This window comes from Mytilus trossulus, chromosome 1 (assembly GCF_036588685.1).
Source record: "Mytilus trossulus isolate FHL-02 chromosome 1, PNRI_Mtr1.1.1.hap1, whole genome shotgun sequence".
In the NCBI taxonomy this organism is placed as follows: Eukaryota; Metazoa; Mollusca; class Bivalvia; order Mytilida; family Mytilidae; genus Mytilus; species Mytilus trossulus.
In genome coordinates this window covers 41,766,515-41,784,968 of record NC_086373.1, presented here as the reverse complement: position 1 = coordinate 41,784,968, position 18,454 = coordinate 41,766,515, and the positions used below count along the sequence as shown (strand labels likewise).

Genomic DNA, 18,454 nt, shown 5'->3' with positions numbered 1-18,454 from the left:
AATAAAAAAAAGTTTGAGAAAATATTTATGAATTCTTTATGGGGTTTCCATAAGGGAGCTGATATAGAAACACTTCATTTGTATTATTAAAAAAGAATTTTGAAAGTGTGAAAAATGACTGTAAACCATATGGTGTATTTTGAACTTGGGCGTTTATCATTGTATGCACTAAATAGATATGTAAGAATGGTACGTTACTGGTTGAAGTTATTAAAATCTAATAATTGTATATTGAATATTGTTTATGAAGATATGTGCGAATCTAGTTTTGTTAAACCGAATGATAAAATCAACTGGAGGTGTACGATCAGAGACATAATTAAAAGGTATGGATTTAATGATATATGGTTAGCGCTATGTGTTGGAAATAATCAAATATTTTTGCATGACCTTTAAAAAAAGAAGTGTTGATAATTATATAGCTGAAGGCTTGTCATGTTTTGCAAAATACTTCAAAATGTAATTTATATCAATATATACATGATGGACATACTTTGCAATTTTATTTGAATCTACCATTGAACAGTTTATATCAGTCATATGTAACTAAATAAAGAATCAATTCACATTCACTTAATGTAGAAACTGGAAGATACTTTAATATTTCAAGAAAGTAGCGTGATTGTAATATGTGTAATAAGAAAGTAATCGAAGACGAGTACTATTTTATATTAGAGTGTGATAAATATGTAAATGTCAGAAATAAACATATATAGATATATTATTATAGAAACCCATCTACCTTCAAATAAGTTCAATTACTATCTGTAAGAAATATAAAAGAATTAAATAATATGGGTAAATACTTGTATGAGGCAGAGAAAATACGTTACACTTGATTTTTTGTTATGTACCTTTATAATACCAATGTAAATTGTACGCAAAACTCCGCTATATATTAATGCTGCATATGTTAATGCAAACTGTATAATTTGAGTTTAATCCTATGAACTGTATACTTGCTTACGCAATAAATAGTTATTAAAAACAATTAATAGCTGTGTGTGTTGTCTATCTAGCTTCGGCTCATGGATTTGAATATCCCTTTGATGTCAACTGATTAGTACATCAGTACGCTGGATGTTTAATGGATGATAGTCAGTTAAATATTATGAGAATTGAATTAAGTCTGCTTATACAGTTCTGAATTAGTTAAAAAAGAATGCAACCCTAATGCAAATTTGCAAAACCAAATTCCGTAATATCAATACTATTGTCCGACAGTTTGATTTTTTATCATGATATTTATATCCTTGAGAAAATAATATAAGATATCGACTGCCTATCAAACTTCATATTATTACGAAAAATTAAAAATACCATGGCAAAAACAAACAAGACCAAAATAAACCAATTCTTTATAAGTTAAATGCAGAACAGAACATATATTTGAGACATCCCATGTCCTCAGAAACATGATAATTCCTACTCCATTCTTGACATTTGTTAAAAAAAGATATAATGTATTTGCAAACTGTTATTAAAATAATTAAGGTCAACCTTTATTGAAAGGGGAATAAAGCTTTGGAATACAAATACATGTACAACCAAAATCATGCTATGATTCAAAACGGCAGGGTTTGTATTGCTAAAAATGTAAGAGAATGATAAACGTCAATGACCTAATGCTAAACATATTCTTTTGATTGAGAAAGCCATTTCAATTGATAATACTGTGTCCCTTTATATGTTTTGATGTGATACTATTGTTTAGCCCGTTGGTTTTCTCGTTTGTATGATTTTACATTAGTGATGTTTTAGGGCCGTTTATAGTTTGCTCATCGGTGTGAGCATCAGCTCCAATTTGAAGACCGTACTTTGACCTATAATGGTTTTTACTTTTATAGGTTGTAACTTTGATTGAGAGTGGTCTCATTGGCACTCATACCACATCTTCTTATTTATATTATAATTATTTCTCTGTGCTTTAGTGGTGGAATTCAAATATATAATTTAATGTCTTTGAAATCAATTGTTAAGAAAAAATAAAATAAATGGATGTTATAGAATATCTGATAGAGCTCAAACATGACCGTCGAAGTAAATAATGTCCATCAAGAGATCAACCACAGTTTTAGTGCATTGCTTAAACATGGTGTTAAGCTTTCACAATCAATTCACATTCAAATAACATGTTTTGCTTTTATTGCTCTCCATATCACATTCTGTTTTGATTTGTTCATATCATTATGAATCGTTTTAAGTTTATATTTGTGTGTTATTTGGTCTCTTGTATAAAAGCTTTGTATGGGATATTTTTTGGTCGTAAACTCGTCCTGTTTTTTTTTTGCTTTGAATTTCTAGACTAGATATAGGAAGATGTGGTGTGAGTGCCAATGAGACAACTCTCCATCCAAATAACAATTTAAAAAGTAAACCATTATATGTTAAAGTACGGCCTTCAACACGGAGCCTTGGCTCACACCGAACAACAAGCTATAAAGGGCCCCAAAATACTAGTGTAAAACCATTCAAACGGGAAAACCAACGGTCTAATCTATATTAAACAAAACGAGTACGAGAAACACGTATATATTACATAAACAAACGACAACTACTGTACATCAGATTCCTGACTTAGGACAGGTGCAAACATAACTCATATATTTCTAGTCTAACAATGTTTGAACTACATCTCGAAATTCACATTGAGGGTCAGTTACAACAAACATTGACGACATCCGAGATGATTTAAGCAAACTACATTTCTATGTAGCAACTTTAAAGCAGCGCCTGAATACGTTGTTCATATCTCGAAAAGATGCAATATTTCCAGGGAGTGTATTTCCTATCGTGATTTCTATGATAGAGGACTGTTACAAACAAGGAAGCTATTAAACAAAGATATTCAAGTTATTAAGTTGAAATTTAACCTCAGAGTCTGTGAATTTTGAGGATGCAATAGGTTCCAGTCAAGGTAAACGAATATCTGTTCACAGATGACGACGGATGCGTTCTAGTTGTCGTTATAACTATTCCGTCAACTTTCCCCCGAATGTAACCAACTTAAGTAGATTTATCACTGGGTTTGTACTTACATAAACAACATTACGGATTTACATGTGGAACAGAATCTGCCTACAATGTATCTTCTCAGAGAACTTGACATCACCCAAAGTGTTTGGCGGGGTTCGTTTTGCTCAGTGTTTGGTTTTTCTATGTTGTGTTTTTTTCTATTGGTGTATGTTAAAAAGAAGATGTGGTGTGATTGTCAATGAGACAACGCTTCATAAGAGACCATATGACCCAGATATTAACAACCACGGCTTCAACAATGAGCAACACTCATATTATTTTTGTCTATTGGTATATATAAAAAGAAGATGTGGTGTGATTGCTAATAAGACAGCTCTTCACAAGATAACAAATGCCATAGAAATTAACAACTATAGGTCACTGTACGGCTTTCAACAATGAGCAAAGCATAACCTGGGACAGTGGTGTAACAGTTCCACATATAAACGAACTATACAGATTTGTTGAAAAAAGCTTAACGACAACCGTATGCATAATATGTGTATTTATGTACATTACTAATACATCAAAACATTATTTTGAAGTACATAAATCTACTATGACGTTACCAAAAAAACTAAGTGAAATACAAAAGGAAATAGTATGTGCATTTGAACCCATTAAGTACATATAGGTTTTTTTGATTTGCATATTGTGCAATTCTATCTTATAAATTTGCTTTGACATTAAACATGTTAAATGAATGCAAAACAATGATTACATAATTCATCATTTGTGGTTTAATATACATTTCCGTGTTTGCATGCAGACAATAAACAAATAATTGAGAAGGTATAAAAGAACAGTTCTGAAATGGGAAACATTATTCATTCATTCGAAAAACTGATAACTGCTTTAAATTAAGGTAAGATTACTAAGTTTAAGTGTTAAGTTACTTAGGAATTACTATTTATACACACATTTCTTTCCAATTTAACATTCCTTTAATTTCAAAGACAACTTGCCTCTTTATTATTTTTATAAATTAACTAAATATGGAAGGCTAAAACATTGGTACGTAGTAATTGTTTTATAACATGATGACTTTAATAATACAAAATACATACAAACATTCCAAAAGGATTATTTATTTTGAAAAACAATTAATTATGAAATTCTAGAAACACCTTTTTTTATTAATATATTTTTGTTTTCAAATAGAAATATCATGAAATTTTATACAGACCAGTTTACATTGTTTATGGAATTAAATAAGACATTACGTATGTTTATAGTCAGTGATGAATTTGCAAGTTTGTTTAAGTACCAAACTACGGCTTCACGTATATTATATTAAAAAAAAAACCACACGCGATGGTTGTGACTAGCGTTTCTTAATTGCTTTTGTATATTTCCGAACTAAATGTTGGACTTTAAATATGAAGTTGATTTTTTTTTAAATAAATTCCAATGAATACCAGAAAATAATTGAAATATTAAGAAAAACCATATCTGTTAGAGCAATGTCAGATTTCAAACTGATAAATGCAATGCAATTGCAACCTTTCAGTTTAAACTTATATTTGCATAATTTAAATGAATGAACCACTATCAATCATTGAAGTTTGAAATATACTTCCATTACATATTTTTTTTAACCAATTCAAACTCCATATTTTACTACAGGATAATAATAAGGATTGTTTTACAATGACTATGGACATACATTCATTCCCGTTAATTCGCTGACATTTATTTTTTGTTGTTATTTATTTCCCCTGTATCGTTTTTTATATTGTTCTTGATCAGATACCTTTGAACCTTGACGGTTACTTTCTATATCCCTTTTTTGGTCTTTGTCAAGCTATTAAGAATAGAAGGACATGCAAAATCTGATTTATTAATTTCGAAATTTTAAGTAATTTGAAGTAAAGCGAATGCAGGTCTAAATTATAATTAGCAACCTTTTTTGTTACATGATTTTTAGTTATTTTTGCAAACAGTTGTTTTTAAAACATGCCTATCTTGTATATTTCAGATTCTTGAAAATGATGAGATTTGAAACTATGTCATTGTCAATGTTATTGACCATAATGTCAGTGGCTGGTAAGCATTAACTTATATTCGCTTTCACAAAATATTTTTGTTTTTTTTTTGCTTTCAAACTGTTGTGATACCATAATCTCTGATAACACTTATGAAGAAGGAAGAAACATGCGTCTGGCGAACAAAATTATAAGTCTGGCACCTTTGATAAGCTTTTTATAAACAAAGTTTTCTGACGTTGTTAAGATCAAGTTCTATTTACCAACAAAGATACTACGCTTATAATTCGATAATCAATACACGTGCTTCGTTTACAAAAAACTCATTAGGAATGCTCGAAAAGAAATGTTATACATGTAATAATGCCGAATCAAGATCGAATTTAAAGAACTGAGGATCAAAAATGTCCTAAGTGCTTTTAAATAATTGAAAGTTTTGCAGTTAATTTATAAACATGTGTAATCACATATATATGATATTTAAATTTGCAAATATATTATATTAGGAATGAGATTTTTTCTGTGTTCTTATTTAAAAAGTAAGTTTTCAGAGAATTTGAAAATATTTGTTTGATATAAGTTTTACAAACCTCATAGTCATACATTTCATTACAGCCTATACACCTAAAGAAAAGAAATTAGGTCTACATGGAGTGAACAAAGTATTACAGCTTAATAATGGAGTTGGTAGAGACATTGGAGGTCGTCGTGCAGGCTCACTCTCTGTACTAGATGTAATTGATGCAAATAGACGAGCAGGATCTGACAGAAGAAGTTCAGCTGTCTCTGAAATTATAAGAAGCTCTTCATTTCAGAATTCTGCTGGTCTTGCAAGCAATGATGGTATAAACAGAAACTGTCATTATGAGTGCGGAGTAGATAAACTATGTAACGTAGGACAGAAGTGTGTACGCGATGGTTGTGACACTTATTGTGTCCAAGTATCATCTGGGAGTATTATTGGTGAATCTGGATTGTCGGGGTCTGTAAGAAGTGGAAATGGAAATACAGTTTCAGAAATTATTAGAGGTTCATCATCTGACATTTCAAGACTGTCAAGTATTGATGATTCAGCATGCAGTTATCAATGTGGAAAAAATACACTATGTGCATCAGGACATAAATGTATCCACGAAGGATGCAACAGCTATTGCGTTCAATTATCATCTGGTAGCCTAATTGGTTCAAGCCCATCTTTAACCGGACGTGTGGGTCTATCTAACAATGGTCATTTGGAAACTATTGGTAGCAGTGGTTCAATGTCTAGTCACACAGGTTCTGATATTCTTGACGGGTAGCAGTGGTTCAATGTCTAGTCACACAGGTTCTGATATTCTTGACGCTATCTCAGCTAGACGAAGTGGTATTAATGCATTGGACACAATCACATCTAGACGTAGTGGCATGGATGCATTGGACACAATTTCTTCTAGACGAGGAGGATCAGTTGGATCATCTGGTTCAAGAATCGTATCTCAGTCAGTAGTAGGAGACCTCAGTAATTGCAGAAAACTATGTCATACTGATTCAGATTGTGCACCAAGCAAATACTGTACCACTGTTGATTGTCACAGATTTTGCAGAAGAAGGCCATCTAAAGGATACTCAGGATAAACATAATAAGAACTTTGAAGAAATCCAATTTTTTTTTACGCAAACTCATTTTTTTATAGATAAATAAAAAAAAATGTTAAATACAGTTATTCTTGTTGTAAATATGTTTAGCATCATACTTACGCACCAAACATCGAACAGTTTATACATCGAAGCAATCATAATCATAACATGTATTACATCTGTCAGACAGATATAAATACACGACAAGGAAAACAAACATTAATAAACAAGGTCAATTTCAAATAATATCTTATTACATTGAACTTTAATTTGTAATTGGGAAGAATATTTCGGACTTAAAAAGATACAGAACCCAATAAATTATAGCTAAGATATGGAAATTGTCTCTCTTGGCTCATGCTTTTAGAAATATACCACCTATAGCTAGAAGAAGATTTGGTGCGAATAAACGTTTATAAAACACAACACCACAAAAATACGTGTCAAATGTCACTATAAAATTTTATGTTAACCTTAATGTTGGCCCTATGGTGATACAAAATAATGAATAATACATCGGATATCTGTATACGTTGTTTATAGTTAAGTATACTGTACATATCAATTATTGTATTGTGATGGTATATATCTGGGAATATATTATTTGATTTTAACAATTTACTTTTTTTTTAAAAGAGATAAGATACTGGAAAAAAGTACTATCAAGGTTGAATAAAAAAAAGTTTAAGATAATATTCATGAATTCTTTATGGGGTTTCGATAAGGGAGCTGATATAGAAACGCTTCATTTGTATTTCTAAAAAGAATTTTGAAAGTGAGAAAAACGACTGTAAACCATATGATGTATTTTGAACTTAGGCATTTACTTTTATAAGTTGTGACTTGGACGGAAAGTGGTCTCATTGGCACTCATATCACATCTTCTTATATATATATTGTTTACAAAATTTTTGAATTTTTTGAAATACTAAGGCTTTTCTACCTCAGGCATAGATGACCTTGGCTGTATTTGCCAAATTTTTTAGGACTTTTGGTTCACAATGCTCTTCAACTTCGTACTTTATTTGGCCTTGTTACCTTTTTTGGATTCGAGCGTCACTAAAGTGTCTTTTGTAGACGAAACGCACGTCTGGCATTTATACTAAATTTAGTCCTGGTATCTATGATAGTTTATTTACAACCACTGGGTCGATGTCACTGCTGGTGAAGATTTATTTCCCCGAGGGTATCACAAGCCCAGTAGTCAGCACTTTTTGTGCTGACATGAATTGTCATTGATATGGTTTTATCTATAAATCTACTGTTTACAAAATTTTGGAATTTTTTGAAATACTTGCTTTTCTACCTCAGGCATAGATGACCTTAGCTGTATTTGACAAACCTTTTAGGACTTTTGGTTCTCAATGCACTTTAACTTCGTACTTTATTTGGCCTTTTTAACTTTTTTGGATTCGAGCGTCACTGATGAGTCTTGCCATTTAAAGATCAACTACAGTTTTAGTGCATTGCTTAAACATGTTAAACATTTTGTTAAGCTTTCACAATCAATTCACATTCCAATGACATGTTTTGCTGTTAATGCTCTCATCACATGTTGTTTTGATTTGTTAATATAATAATAAATTGAGAATGGAAATGGGGAATGTGTCAAAGAGACAATAACCCGACCGTAGAAAAAAACCCAGCAGAAGGTCACCAACAGGTCTTCAATGTAGCGAGAAATTCCCGCACCCGGTGGCGTCCTTCAGCTGACCCCTAAACAAATATATACTAGTTCAGTGATAATGAACGCCATAATAATTTCAAAATTGTACACGAGAAACTAAAATCAAAATAATACAAGACTAACAAAGGCCAGAGGCTCCTGACTTGGGACAGGCGCAAAAATGCGGAGGGGTTAAACATGTTTGTGAGATCTCCCCCCCTATACCTCTAGCCAATGTAGAAAAGTAAACGCATAACAATACGCACACTAAAACTCAGTTCAAGAGAAGTCCGAGTCTGATGTCAGAAGATGTAACCAAAGAAAACAAACAAAATGACAACAATACATAATCAACAACAGACTACTAGCAGCCAACTGACATGCCAGCTCCTGACTTCAATTAAACTGACTGAAAGATTATGATTTCATCATATGAACATCAGGCACAATCCTTCCCGTTAGGGGTTTAGTATCATACCATCATAACATATATGAGAAGAACATATCCCGTGTCATGCCAACAACTGGTGTTTTAATAAATGTGTTTTGTTCCGACGCAAAGACCCTATAAGTGAATCAATATTAACGCCAAAATATGCAATCTTTAATGACCTGACAACCGTATCGTCACTATATATCCCTGCTTAATGAGTCTATTAAAAGGTTTTGTTAGTTTTTGAGGTGAATACTGACACCTTTGTGCTTTATAAAGAATATTTCCATAAAAAATTGGATGTGAAATACCTGAACGTATAAGAAGTCTGCATGTTGAGCTATATTTACGAATGATTTCCTTATACCGATGATAAAATTCAGTAAATGTTTTGACTAGTTTGTGATATCGAAAACCCTGGTGTAATATTTTTTCAGTAATACATAAATTTCTCTCGTTAAAATATTAAACATTGTTACATACACGAGCGAATCGTACAAGTTGAGATATATAAACACCATAAGATAGTGACAAGGGAACGTCACCATCTAAAAATTGATAATTAACGATAGGAAATGAAAAATCATCTGTTTTATCATAAATTTTATAGTTTTAAATTTTCATTTGCTTGTTATTTGGTCTGTTGTATCAAATAGTTATCAAAGATACCAAGATTATAACTTATTACGCCAGACGCGCTTTTCGTCTACAGAGGACTCATCAGTATCAAAGCTTTGTATGGAATATTTTCTGGTCGTAAACTCGTCCTATTTGGTTTGGCTTTCAATTTCTTAACCAACTTATATATATATAGTCTAACAATGTTTGAACTACATCTCGAAATTCACATTGAGGGTGGGTTACACCAATCATTGACGACATCAGAGATGATTAAAGCAAACTACATTTCTATGTAGAAACCTTACAGCAGCGCATGAATACGTAGTTCATATCTCAAAAAGATGTTATATTTCCAGAGAGTGTATTTCCTATCGTGATTTCCATGATAGAGGACTGTTACAAACAAGGAAGCTATTAAACAAAGATTTCGAAGTTGTTAAGTTGAAATCAAACCTCTGTAAATTTTAAGGATGCAATAGGTTCAGTCAAGGTTAACGAATATCTGTTTCACAGATGACGACGGATAGATTCTAGTTGTCATTATAACTATCCCGTCAACTTTCCCCCGAATGTTACCAACTTAAGTAGATTTGTCACTGGGTTTGTACTTACATGAACAACATTACGGATTTACCTGTGGAACAGGATCTGCCTACCTAGTCAGAGAACTTGACATCACCCAAAGTGTTTGGCGATGAGACAACTCTTCATAAGGGACCAAATGACCCAGATACTATCAACCACGACCTTCTATAATGAGAAACATCTATATCATTTTTGTCTATTGGTATATATAAAAATAAGATGTGGAGTGATTGCTAATAAGACAACTCTTCACAAGATAACAAATGACATATAAATTAACAACTATAGGTCACTATACGGCCTTCAACAATGAGCAAAGCCTAACCTGGGATAGTGGTATTACAGTTTAACATATAAACGAACTAAACAGATTTGTTGAACAAGGCTTAACTCATCAGATAGATACAAATAGAAATTAATACATTTAAGGAAAACACGAGAGAACGTGGCCGGTTACTTGTACATCCAAATAATAAAAAAAAAATGGGTACAGATTTAAGAGTCCTCATTGTTAGTGACAGCTAATTCAAAGCCTCTAAAAACTATAGAAAATTCATGCAACTAAGTTCTTTTTCAGCCATGTCGTTAATGGTTAAGATTTTTAGACAGTCACTGTTGGAGAGCATGGGATGAATAAGGTATATTTTACATGTTTTAAAGATTATATATTCTATATAGTGTCATTATCATCACTTCAGGGCATTGTATCACTATTTCTTTACTAAGTATTAAGAAACAGTGCAAAAACTGTGAAAACTCTTGCTTTGCCTTAGCTAATAAGAAATTTCGTTTTTTCTTAACGATCTCTATTGAATTTTGTTTCATGTTAAACCATTCATTTCTCACAATTGCCTCTCACAATTTAAAGTTTGAAAGCAGTATCATATCACTAATACTTCATATAATTGTTAGTATTGAAAAATTTAAATAAGCTTATACTTAATTATACTGTGATAGTTATCAAGGGTACCAGGCTTATAATTTAATACGTCAGACTTGTGTTTCGTCTACGTAAAATTCATCAGTGACTTTCAGATCAAATTAGCTAAAAAGCCAAACAAGTACAAAGTTGAAGAATGTTAAATGGAATGTAAATTTGTATTGTGCTAATATGATGCAGAATTTATTCAAAACTTTCTCATGAAAGACAATATTTGGATTTCTCGGTCAAACATATTCACATGTTCTTTTATTTGTCATTAAGTGTTTTTCATCTCACATATAGTAAAATTGAATAAATTATATGGCGTTCATGTTATTTGAGTAACATTTTATTTGTAGTGGTATGTGAATATATTTCGTTGCGTTTTGTTTCTATTGACTAATAAGTTTTGAATCTCTCCATGTCATCATTCGTTTCTCTTTTCAAAGATGAGAATAAAATTGGGCATGGAAATGCGGAAAAAAACCGACCATAGAGCAGACAACAGCCAAAGTCCACCAATGGGCCTTCATGTAGCGAGAAACTCCCGCACCCGGAGTCGTCCTTCAGCTGGCCCCTAAACAAATATGTATACTTGTTCAATGTATGTTTCATATTGATATTTTTATTTCTGAAGTTGAGACTGATAGAATGTAAGCAACAACATTTTTTTATGGTCAACGCACATACATTGATTAAAAAGATACTTATCAAGGTAACAAACAGGATCTGAAAGTATCGCAATAACATTCAAAATTAAGATCTCTGAAACAGTAGATTAATCTTACTTTTGTCAACTTCCTTTACCTAAGTAGCAAAACACAACCACCTGGCCATAAATTTGGTGTTTAGCAAATATGCAGATAGGGGAAAATGAAAATAACAGTTTTAATATCAAAGATAGATGAATAAAAAGCTCATTCTAAAAAATTGAAACAAACGATAGGTTATATATTTGAAACTCATTAGTCGATTAAACTGGCAAAACCATGACAAAAAAGGAAACAGACCAAAATACAAACAAGAGAATACAAAATATAACATAGAATATTAAAAACATGTACCCCAACTAAAAAAGTGTGGGTGATAAAAAAAAATTAATCTCAATTTTTATTGTTTAGAATTTCTGATATCTATCGTATTTGTGTAGTAAACCAACCAATTTTCTAAATATTCAACTATGACAAAGGTTAAACTTTATGTTTGATTTAAGTTTTTGTAGGGAAAAGTAAAACATTCAAAGTATTGCATGTAAGTAACAAACATATTTGTTTCTATCATCTTCTGAATAGTTATAATTTATAATGCCAAACTGATGTTACTGGGCTAAACGATTGTGTCAGTTCATGTGTATCTAGAGATTAAAATACCAATCATTTTGCATTTTGTATGGTTGCAGGATGAAAATGGATTCACACAAAAACACAAACAAAACAGTACAATAATATATTTTTTTTTATTTGAAATTAATCATTGTCATCTAATTAATTGATTTTGAAGTGTAATTATCTTTTATTTTATACATGTTGTATTTAACTTAGGTGATATTAAATAATCAAAAATCAAAAATTGATATTTTACGCTGCAAGAGTATTAGATAACGTCAGAATAAGCTAAAAATACTGATAGGTCATGGAGCGCCTTTTCGAGATATTTGATTTATAAAATATGGCGGGAAAAGGCTGACTCGGACTGTTTCCTTATATTTGCATTTGTATTATATTGGTCTCAAATCAAAAGAATGAAAATCAAGAATATGCTTAAATTTTGTCAAATGACCTGTTATGAGCTATTAAATCTTATATTAATTAATAGGTGTTGTGCTTCAAAACCGTTTACCTTGAATCGTATGGAAAAACACAAAGGAGTCCGAATATCCGACACAACTTCCAAAACCTAACCTTAGTACATCCTTAATCAGTCTGGTCTCTAATTTGAGTGCACAGCTTCACATATAAGTGTTTCTAGTTAAAACGCACGTCTTTCGTATCGACTCACAAGCCTGGTTTAACTGGAAACAGCAGCAGCATCATTGAAATTATAACGTTGGTCGCCAGTAGAAAAAAAAAAGGCATTGAGAAATTTTTAAATAAAAGGAGACGCGGGATCATGTGAATGAATAACAACCCCACGACACAAACGACACAACAAAAACCTGGACATATATGTAAAGTAACATAAGGTCGTCGACAATTGACAGGTACGTGTACCCACACAATCAAGCTCTCAATGATCGTCAGGGTAAAACAAGTTGTGTTGTGTTTTGTAATTAAACTGTTCTGTCCGTCTTCTAATAATTGTTGATATTTATCAGGGGATTGTCGTTATGTTTTCGACTACTTTTAAACCTTTCAAACGGTTCATCCTCGAAAGTAGCCTATTATCAGAAGGCAGATGCTTTTTTTTATGTTAAATTCTGGTCTGAACATTTCACTAAAAAAATGTCACTGATTCAAGTGATAAATTAAAGCTTTCAAGGTGACATTAAATATATTTGAAGCAACTTCTTTTGAGTTTTGGGTTTTTCATTCTCTTTAGTTTCATAATTTCATAATTGATCATTCCCTTTTGACTGTTTTGATTCGATTCGAATACGACTAGTGAATCTGAAACAGACAAAATGTGAATCTGAAATAGACTAAATGTGAGTCTTGCGAATTACAAAGAAATATGTCTTACTAAGATTAGTTTAAATTGTGAGTTGAATAAACTATCAAACAGCGGTTTCTTAGCAATTCTTAGAAAAGAATGTATTTCGGCTATAAGGAAATAAAGGACGTTAGTTTATTTGTTTTTAAACTGTACAAGTCTCTGACTACTACCAAATATATAATGTGTTTATTTGAGAACATTAATAATCTGTCAAACAATGATTTATAAAACAAACATTTATTATGATGTCATAACAAACATGTCTAGCTGTTGTAGAAGGAAACAAAATGTGGTATGCATTCTTAGTGCATTCGTTAGATACACAAAAATCCACAATTCCAAAGACAAATGACATGATGACATTTAAGTTTCATCTTTAATTAACGAATGCATCATTTGTGGTTCAGTTACATATTTCCGTGTGTGTATGCTAACTATAAGAAAAAATAATTAAAATAGGGTATAAATGAACGATTCTGAAGCAGTAAAACAGTATTCACTAGACATTATTCCAATTAATTCAAACAAAGGTAAGAAATTATGGAATCGTAAATATAAAGAATTAATAACTGCAAACAGCAATAATGCAATAGTGAGAGAGATCAATTGAAAATTATTTTCAAATAATTAGAAAAAAGATTAATAAAATTTATTGGGTACTAATGATTCTTTACTTCTTGAATTTTTGGAAGTAGTTATAGATTACAGTAAAAAAAAATCAGAGGGCGTTCCCTTTTAAGAATGAAACATTGGAAAATGAATAAAATACCGAAATTTACATTGTTCAACATTTATAAATTGTTTTAAAATTTAAATTAGTGAAAGATAAAAAGACACACTTTTATGTTTATTCTACTGATTTTTGTGATTTATAAAAGTATAACATATACTTACACAAGATCTCTAAGAACTGAAAATCCAATTGAAATATTTCTTTGAAATGAAGAACATGGTATTTAAAAAAATTAATACATATATTTATTTTATTCATTGAATAATGTAAACAAAATTGTCCGACGTTAGGTCAAATCATAGGAAAAGTAGACATTGATATATTTTGCTGAAATAAATGTTTCTCCTTTGTTATTTGGTAAATTTCTTACAAATCTTTCTGATCTGTAATTTCAAGCAAATAACTCTGATAAGTAGAATAGACCACTTTCGAGTTCATCCGTCACCGGAAAAAACTCGTCAATTATACGCGCCTTTATCATCGTCATTTGTGCGTTTAGGGGCGTCGTCACTTCCTTCCAATGTTGAGCAAGTGGTTGGAAAACTATAATTCTATATTGTACGAATTATTCGGCAAATTGAATTCTCAAAATTGACAATCAACACTGCTGTCATTAGGGAAATGTCAGTAAGTACCTACAGAGCAACCATTATTTCTAGTTTATCCTGCACAAAGACGATCAATAAGACGCTTGATGAACGTAAATAGTGCAGGGATACAGGCGAGCCCCTCTATCTGGTAAATGACGTCATAAAGGCGTGTATAATTGACGAGTTTTTGCCGGTGACGGATGAACTCGAAAGTGGTCTATTGTATTAGAAATTTGAACTTTAATATTTCATGATTTTTTTTTATTTGATTCACTGGGATGATTTCAGATTTGGCTATTATCTTGTTTTGTGTGTTTAATCAGCTATTTGTTCACACAAGTATCACCTTTTGAGCTTCAAAAAGGCTTGCCTCGAACATCAAATAATATTTACTGCAGAAATATGATGCAGTAATTAATATTGGTTCCGTTAATGGCAAAATTGAGGGCGCATACTAAATTTTTCTTCTTTTTTATATGTGTAGATATCCCTCAAAAGTCTTACAATTCAAAGTTCCTTCTATTTTCGAATTTCTTTTTATTCGCATAATAATGCCCTGTGTGGATCTTATCCTTTCACAATACTAGTTAATACATTTTGCAAATCCTTTAGCTTGACAAAAACCACTTTGAAACCTAAATATTTGCTTCGTTTGAAGACAGTCTGTCATTTAACTCAACACCGGTACCAACATTCATCGCACTAAGGCCAGGTTTGTTGCTGACATGTAACTGACAAGGTCTCTTGTAAATTAACAGTTTAAAAGTGTGATTCACGTGTCAATTGTATTTTTTCTTGACTTTGAAAATCATAATTTTATCCTGTGTTTTTCAGAAATTTAAAAGAAGATGAGATTCCAGACTGTTTTCTTTTCGTTGGCATTGGTCACAGTGACAGTAGCCGGTAAGAGACATATTAGATTTGCCTTATTAAAATTCGAAGGTTATTCTACAAAAGGATTTTCGATGTTCTGATACAAAAAAAAACCAACAAATACCTTAACCTACAAAAATCTTAAATAAAGATATAGTTTCAGTACATATAAATGTATCATTACGATATCTATTTATTTTGGTAAATTGTTTTAAATAATTTTAAATAAATGGTTTACTTATTCATATTGTTTAATACTTTGTAATGTGGACAAATAATAGTACATAAAACCCTACGTTAAAAACTAAAGACTGAGCAACAAAAGCTCTCAGGTGCACCAAAAAGGAAAGCAGATCCTGATCCATGCACTTGTGTACACTTTTAGCTTGAAACAAAATGAGCTTTGTACAGTTCGTTCGGTCCCTCCAGTTGTAAACACCCCTGTCATTTGATCTAAAGTGGATTGCTGTCTTATTAGCAAATAATCAATATATAGATACAAACTCGTATACTTTTGTATATTTGTGTAAAATTTATACAATGTCACATATTTTTTTTTACAGTATATGCACCAAATTCAGTTACACATGGAGGGAAGGTGACTTTAACAGTCGAAAGCACACTTCGAAGAGACATAACCGGGCGTCGTGGTGGCGAATCTCTTTCTGTTTTGGACTTTATCGATGCAAATAGACGGACAGGATAAAGAGCTGTTGGAACATCACATGGAATAGGCAATGAATTTATAACACACGGGTCATCAGTCAGTAGAGGAGCACAGTCTGGTGGCTCTTTTGGTGGTAGGACCTCTGCATCTGAAATCATAAGAGGCTCTTCTGTTGGTTTGTCACTTGCTTTATCTGACGATGACAGTAACTGTCATTATGGATGTGGAGGAGACAAATTGTGTCGTTCAGGACATAAATGTGTTCATGATGGTTGTAGCAGTTACTGCGTCGACATTTCTTCTGGGAGTATAATTGGTGCATCACGATTATCGGACTCTATAAACAGAGGTAACACGGTCTCAGAAATAGTTAGAAGTTCATCATCTGGCTTGAACCGAGTTTCAAGTAATGGTGGTCATTTATCCTCTGGCAGAAGAATTGGTTTATCTGGTCTAGCTAGAAGTTCTCGTTTGGAAACTTTAGGTAGCAGCCGTGGTGTGTCTGGTCATAGAGGTTCTGATATTCTTGACGCAATCTCTTCTAGACGTAGTGGACTAGATGTTATAGACACAGTTTCATCCAGACGAAGTGGTTCAGCACGTTCTTCCAGTTGAGGATTCGTTTCTCAGTCAATGGTAGGAGCTAAAACTAATTGTAAAAACGACTGTTTTAATGATGGCGATTGTCCAACGAACAAATACTGTGCTTCTGTTAATTGTCACATGATTTGTAGAAGGAGACCGTCTAAAGGATACAAACCATGAACAGCATATCACTGAAATCCAGACTTCACACTTACAGTATTGCTTTTTTATAAAATAAAATGTTGAATACATTTTTTTTTCTTTATTTTATTCAGTTGTACTTCTCATCATTGAAACTGTATTTAAAAAAATGAAAAATAGAAAAGAAATAGCGTTTACTTTAAGGAAACAGCTACCAATCAGCACAAAAAAATGACAATTATCCTCTAAACGTTTTGAGTGCAAACTTATTGATGACTGTGTTTGATATTTTTTAAGTAATGACGACAAATTACAGACAATATAGAAAAATATCCTGTGCATCCACATATGGTCTTTTTTTTGTATTTACATTTAGATTGACAAAAAATGTTCTATTTTACATTAAAACACTTTAGAAAATATTAAAATATATATCAAAGATGTATAATCAGTTGAGAACAACAACACAACAGAAACACATCAAATATAAAAGGAGAACTACGACACAACGAATCACAACATTAAAAATTACCACACACAGAAACGAACTATAATATAACAATGGCCTATATAATAACCCAACTTTGCTATATTGACTTATGATTTAATTAATCTCCTTCTATGTCTTATTTTTAGCATAGAAAAACATATTTAGCTTTTGTCATTATACATTTCCCCTAAATTAATCTCAAACCAACCGGACTGGTAGTTACATATGCGCAACACAAAATTAATAACATTAATTAAAAGAATTATACTTGATATTGCCAGTTGAAAAACTGTTTTAATGGTTGATAAGAAGATTTGGTATGAGTACCAATGAGATAACTATTCATTCAAGTCAGAATTGTAAAAGTAAACCATTATATATTAAGGTACCGTCTGTGATACGGAGCTCCGAACAGCAAAATGTTAATGGCCCCAAAAATGACTAGTTTAAAACCATTCAAACAGAAGACCGACGGTCTTATCTATATAAAGAACGAGAAACATTTATGAACCACATGAACAAACATGAACAAACATGGACAAGAACTGAGCATTAAGTTCCTCAATTTGGTAAGTACAGACAAATGCAGCGGGTTTAAACGTTTAGATAGGTACGAACCTTCACCCTTACCTGAAACAATAGTGTCACTTCACAATATAGAGAGTCACACTATAAAATATAAATTGAAAAGGCTAAATAGTTATCAAAAGTACCAGGATTATAATTAAGTACGCCAGACGCGCGTTTCGTCTCCATAAGACTCATCAGTGACGCTCATATCAAAATAGTTATAAAGACAAACAAGTACAAAGTTGAAGGGCATTGAGGATCCAAAATTCCAAAAAGTTGTGCCAAATACGGCTAAGGTAATCTATTCCT

The 18,454-nt window shown here is 31.8% G+C and overlaps 1 protein-coding gene and 1 long non-coding RNA gene across 2 annotated transcripts; both read left to right on the top strand.

Moving 5' to 3' along the window:
• The first annotated feature begins 3,760 nt into the window (after nt 1-3,760).
• On the top strand, nt 3,761-6,699 carry LOC134708050 (uncharacterized). Its single transcript, XM_063568322.1, has 4 exons — nt 3,761-3,880; nt 4,994-5,061; nt 5,616-6,275; nt 6,325-6,699. Exons 2-4 carry the CDS (start codon nt 5,004-5,006, stop codon nt 6,612-6,614), a joined length of 1,008 nt encoding a protein of 335 aa, XP_063424392.1. The 5' UTR covers nt 3,761-3,880; nt 4,994-5,003; the 3' UTR covers nt 6,615-6,699.
• Nucleotides 6,700-13,823: 7,124 nt separating this feature from the next.
• Nucleotides 13,824-16,780, top strand: LOC134708048 (uncharacterized). The gene is made up of 3 exons (XR_010105797.1): nt 13,824-14,026; nt 15,654-15,722; nt 16,256-16,780. It is a non-coding gene; the product is annotated as an uncharacterized LOC134708048 (long non-coding RNA).
• The last annotated feature ends 1,674 nt before the right edge of the window (nt 16,781-18,454 follow it).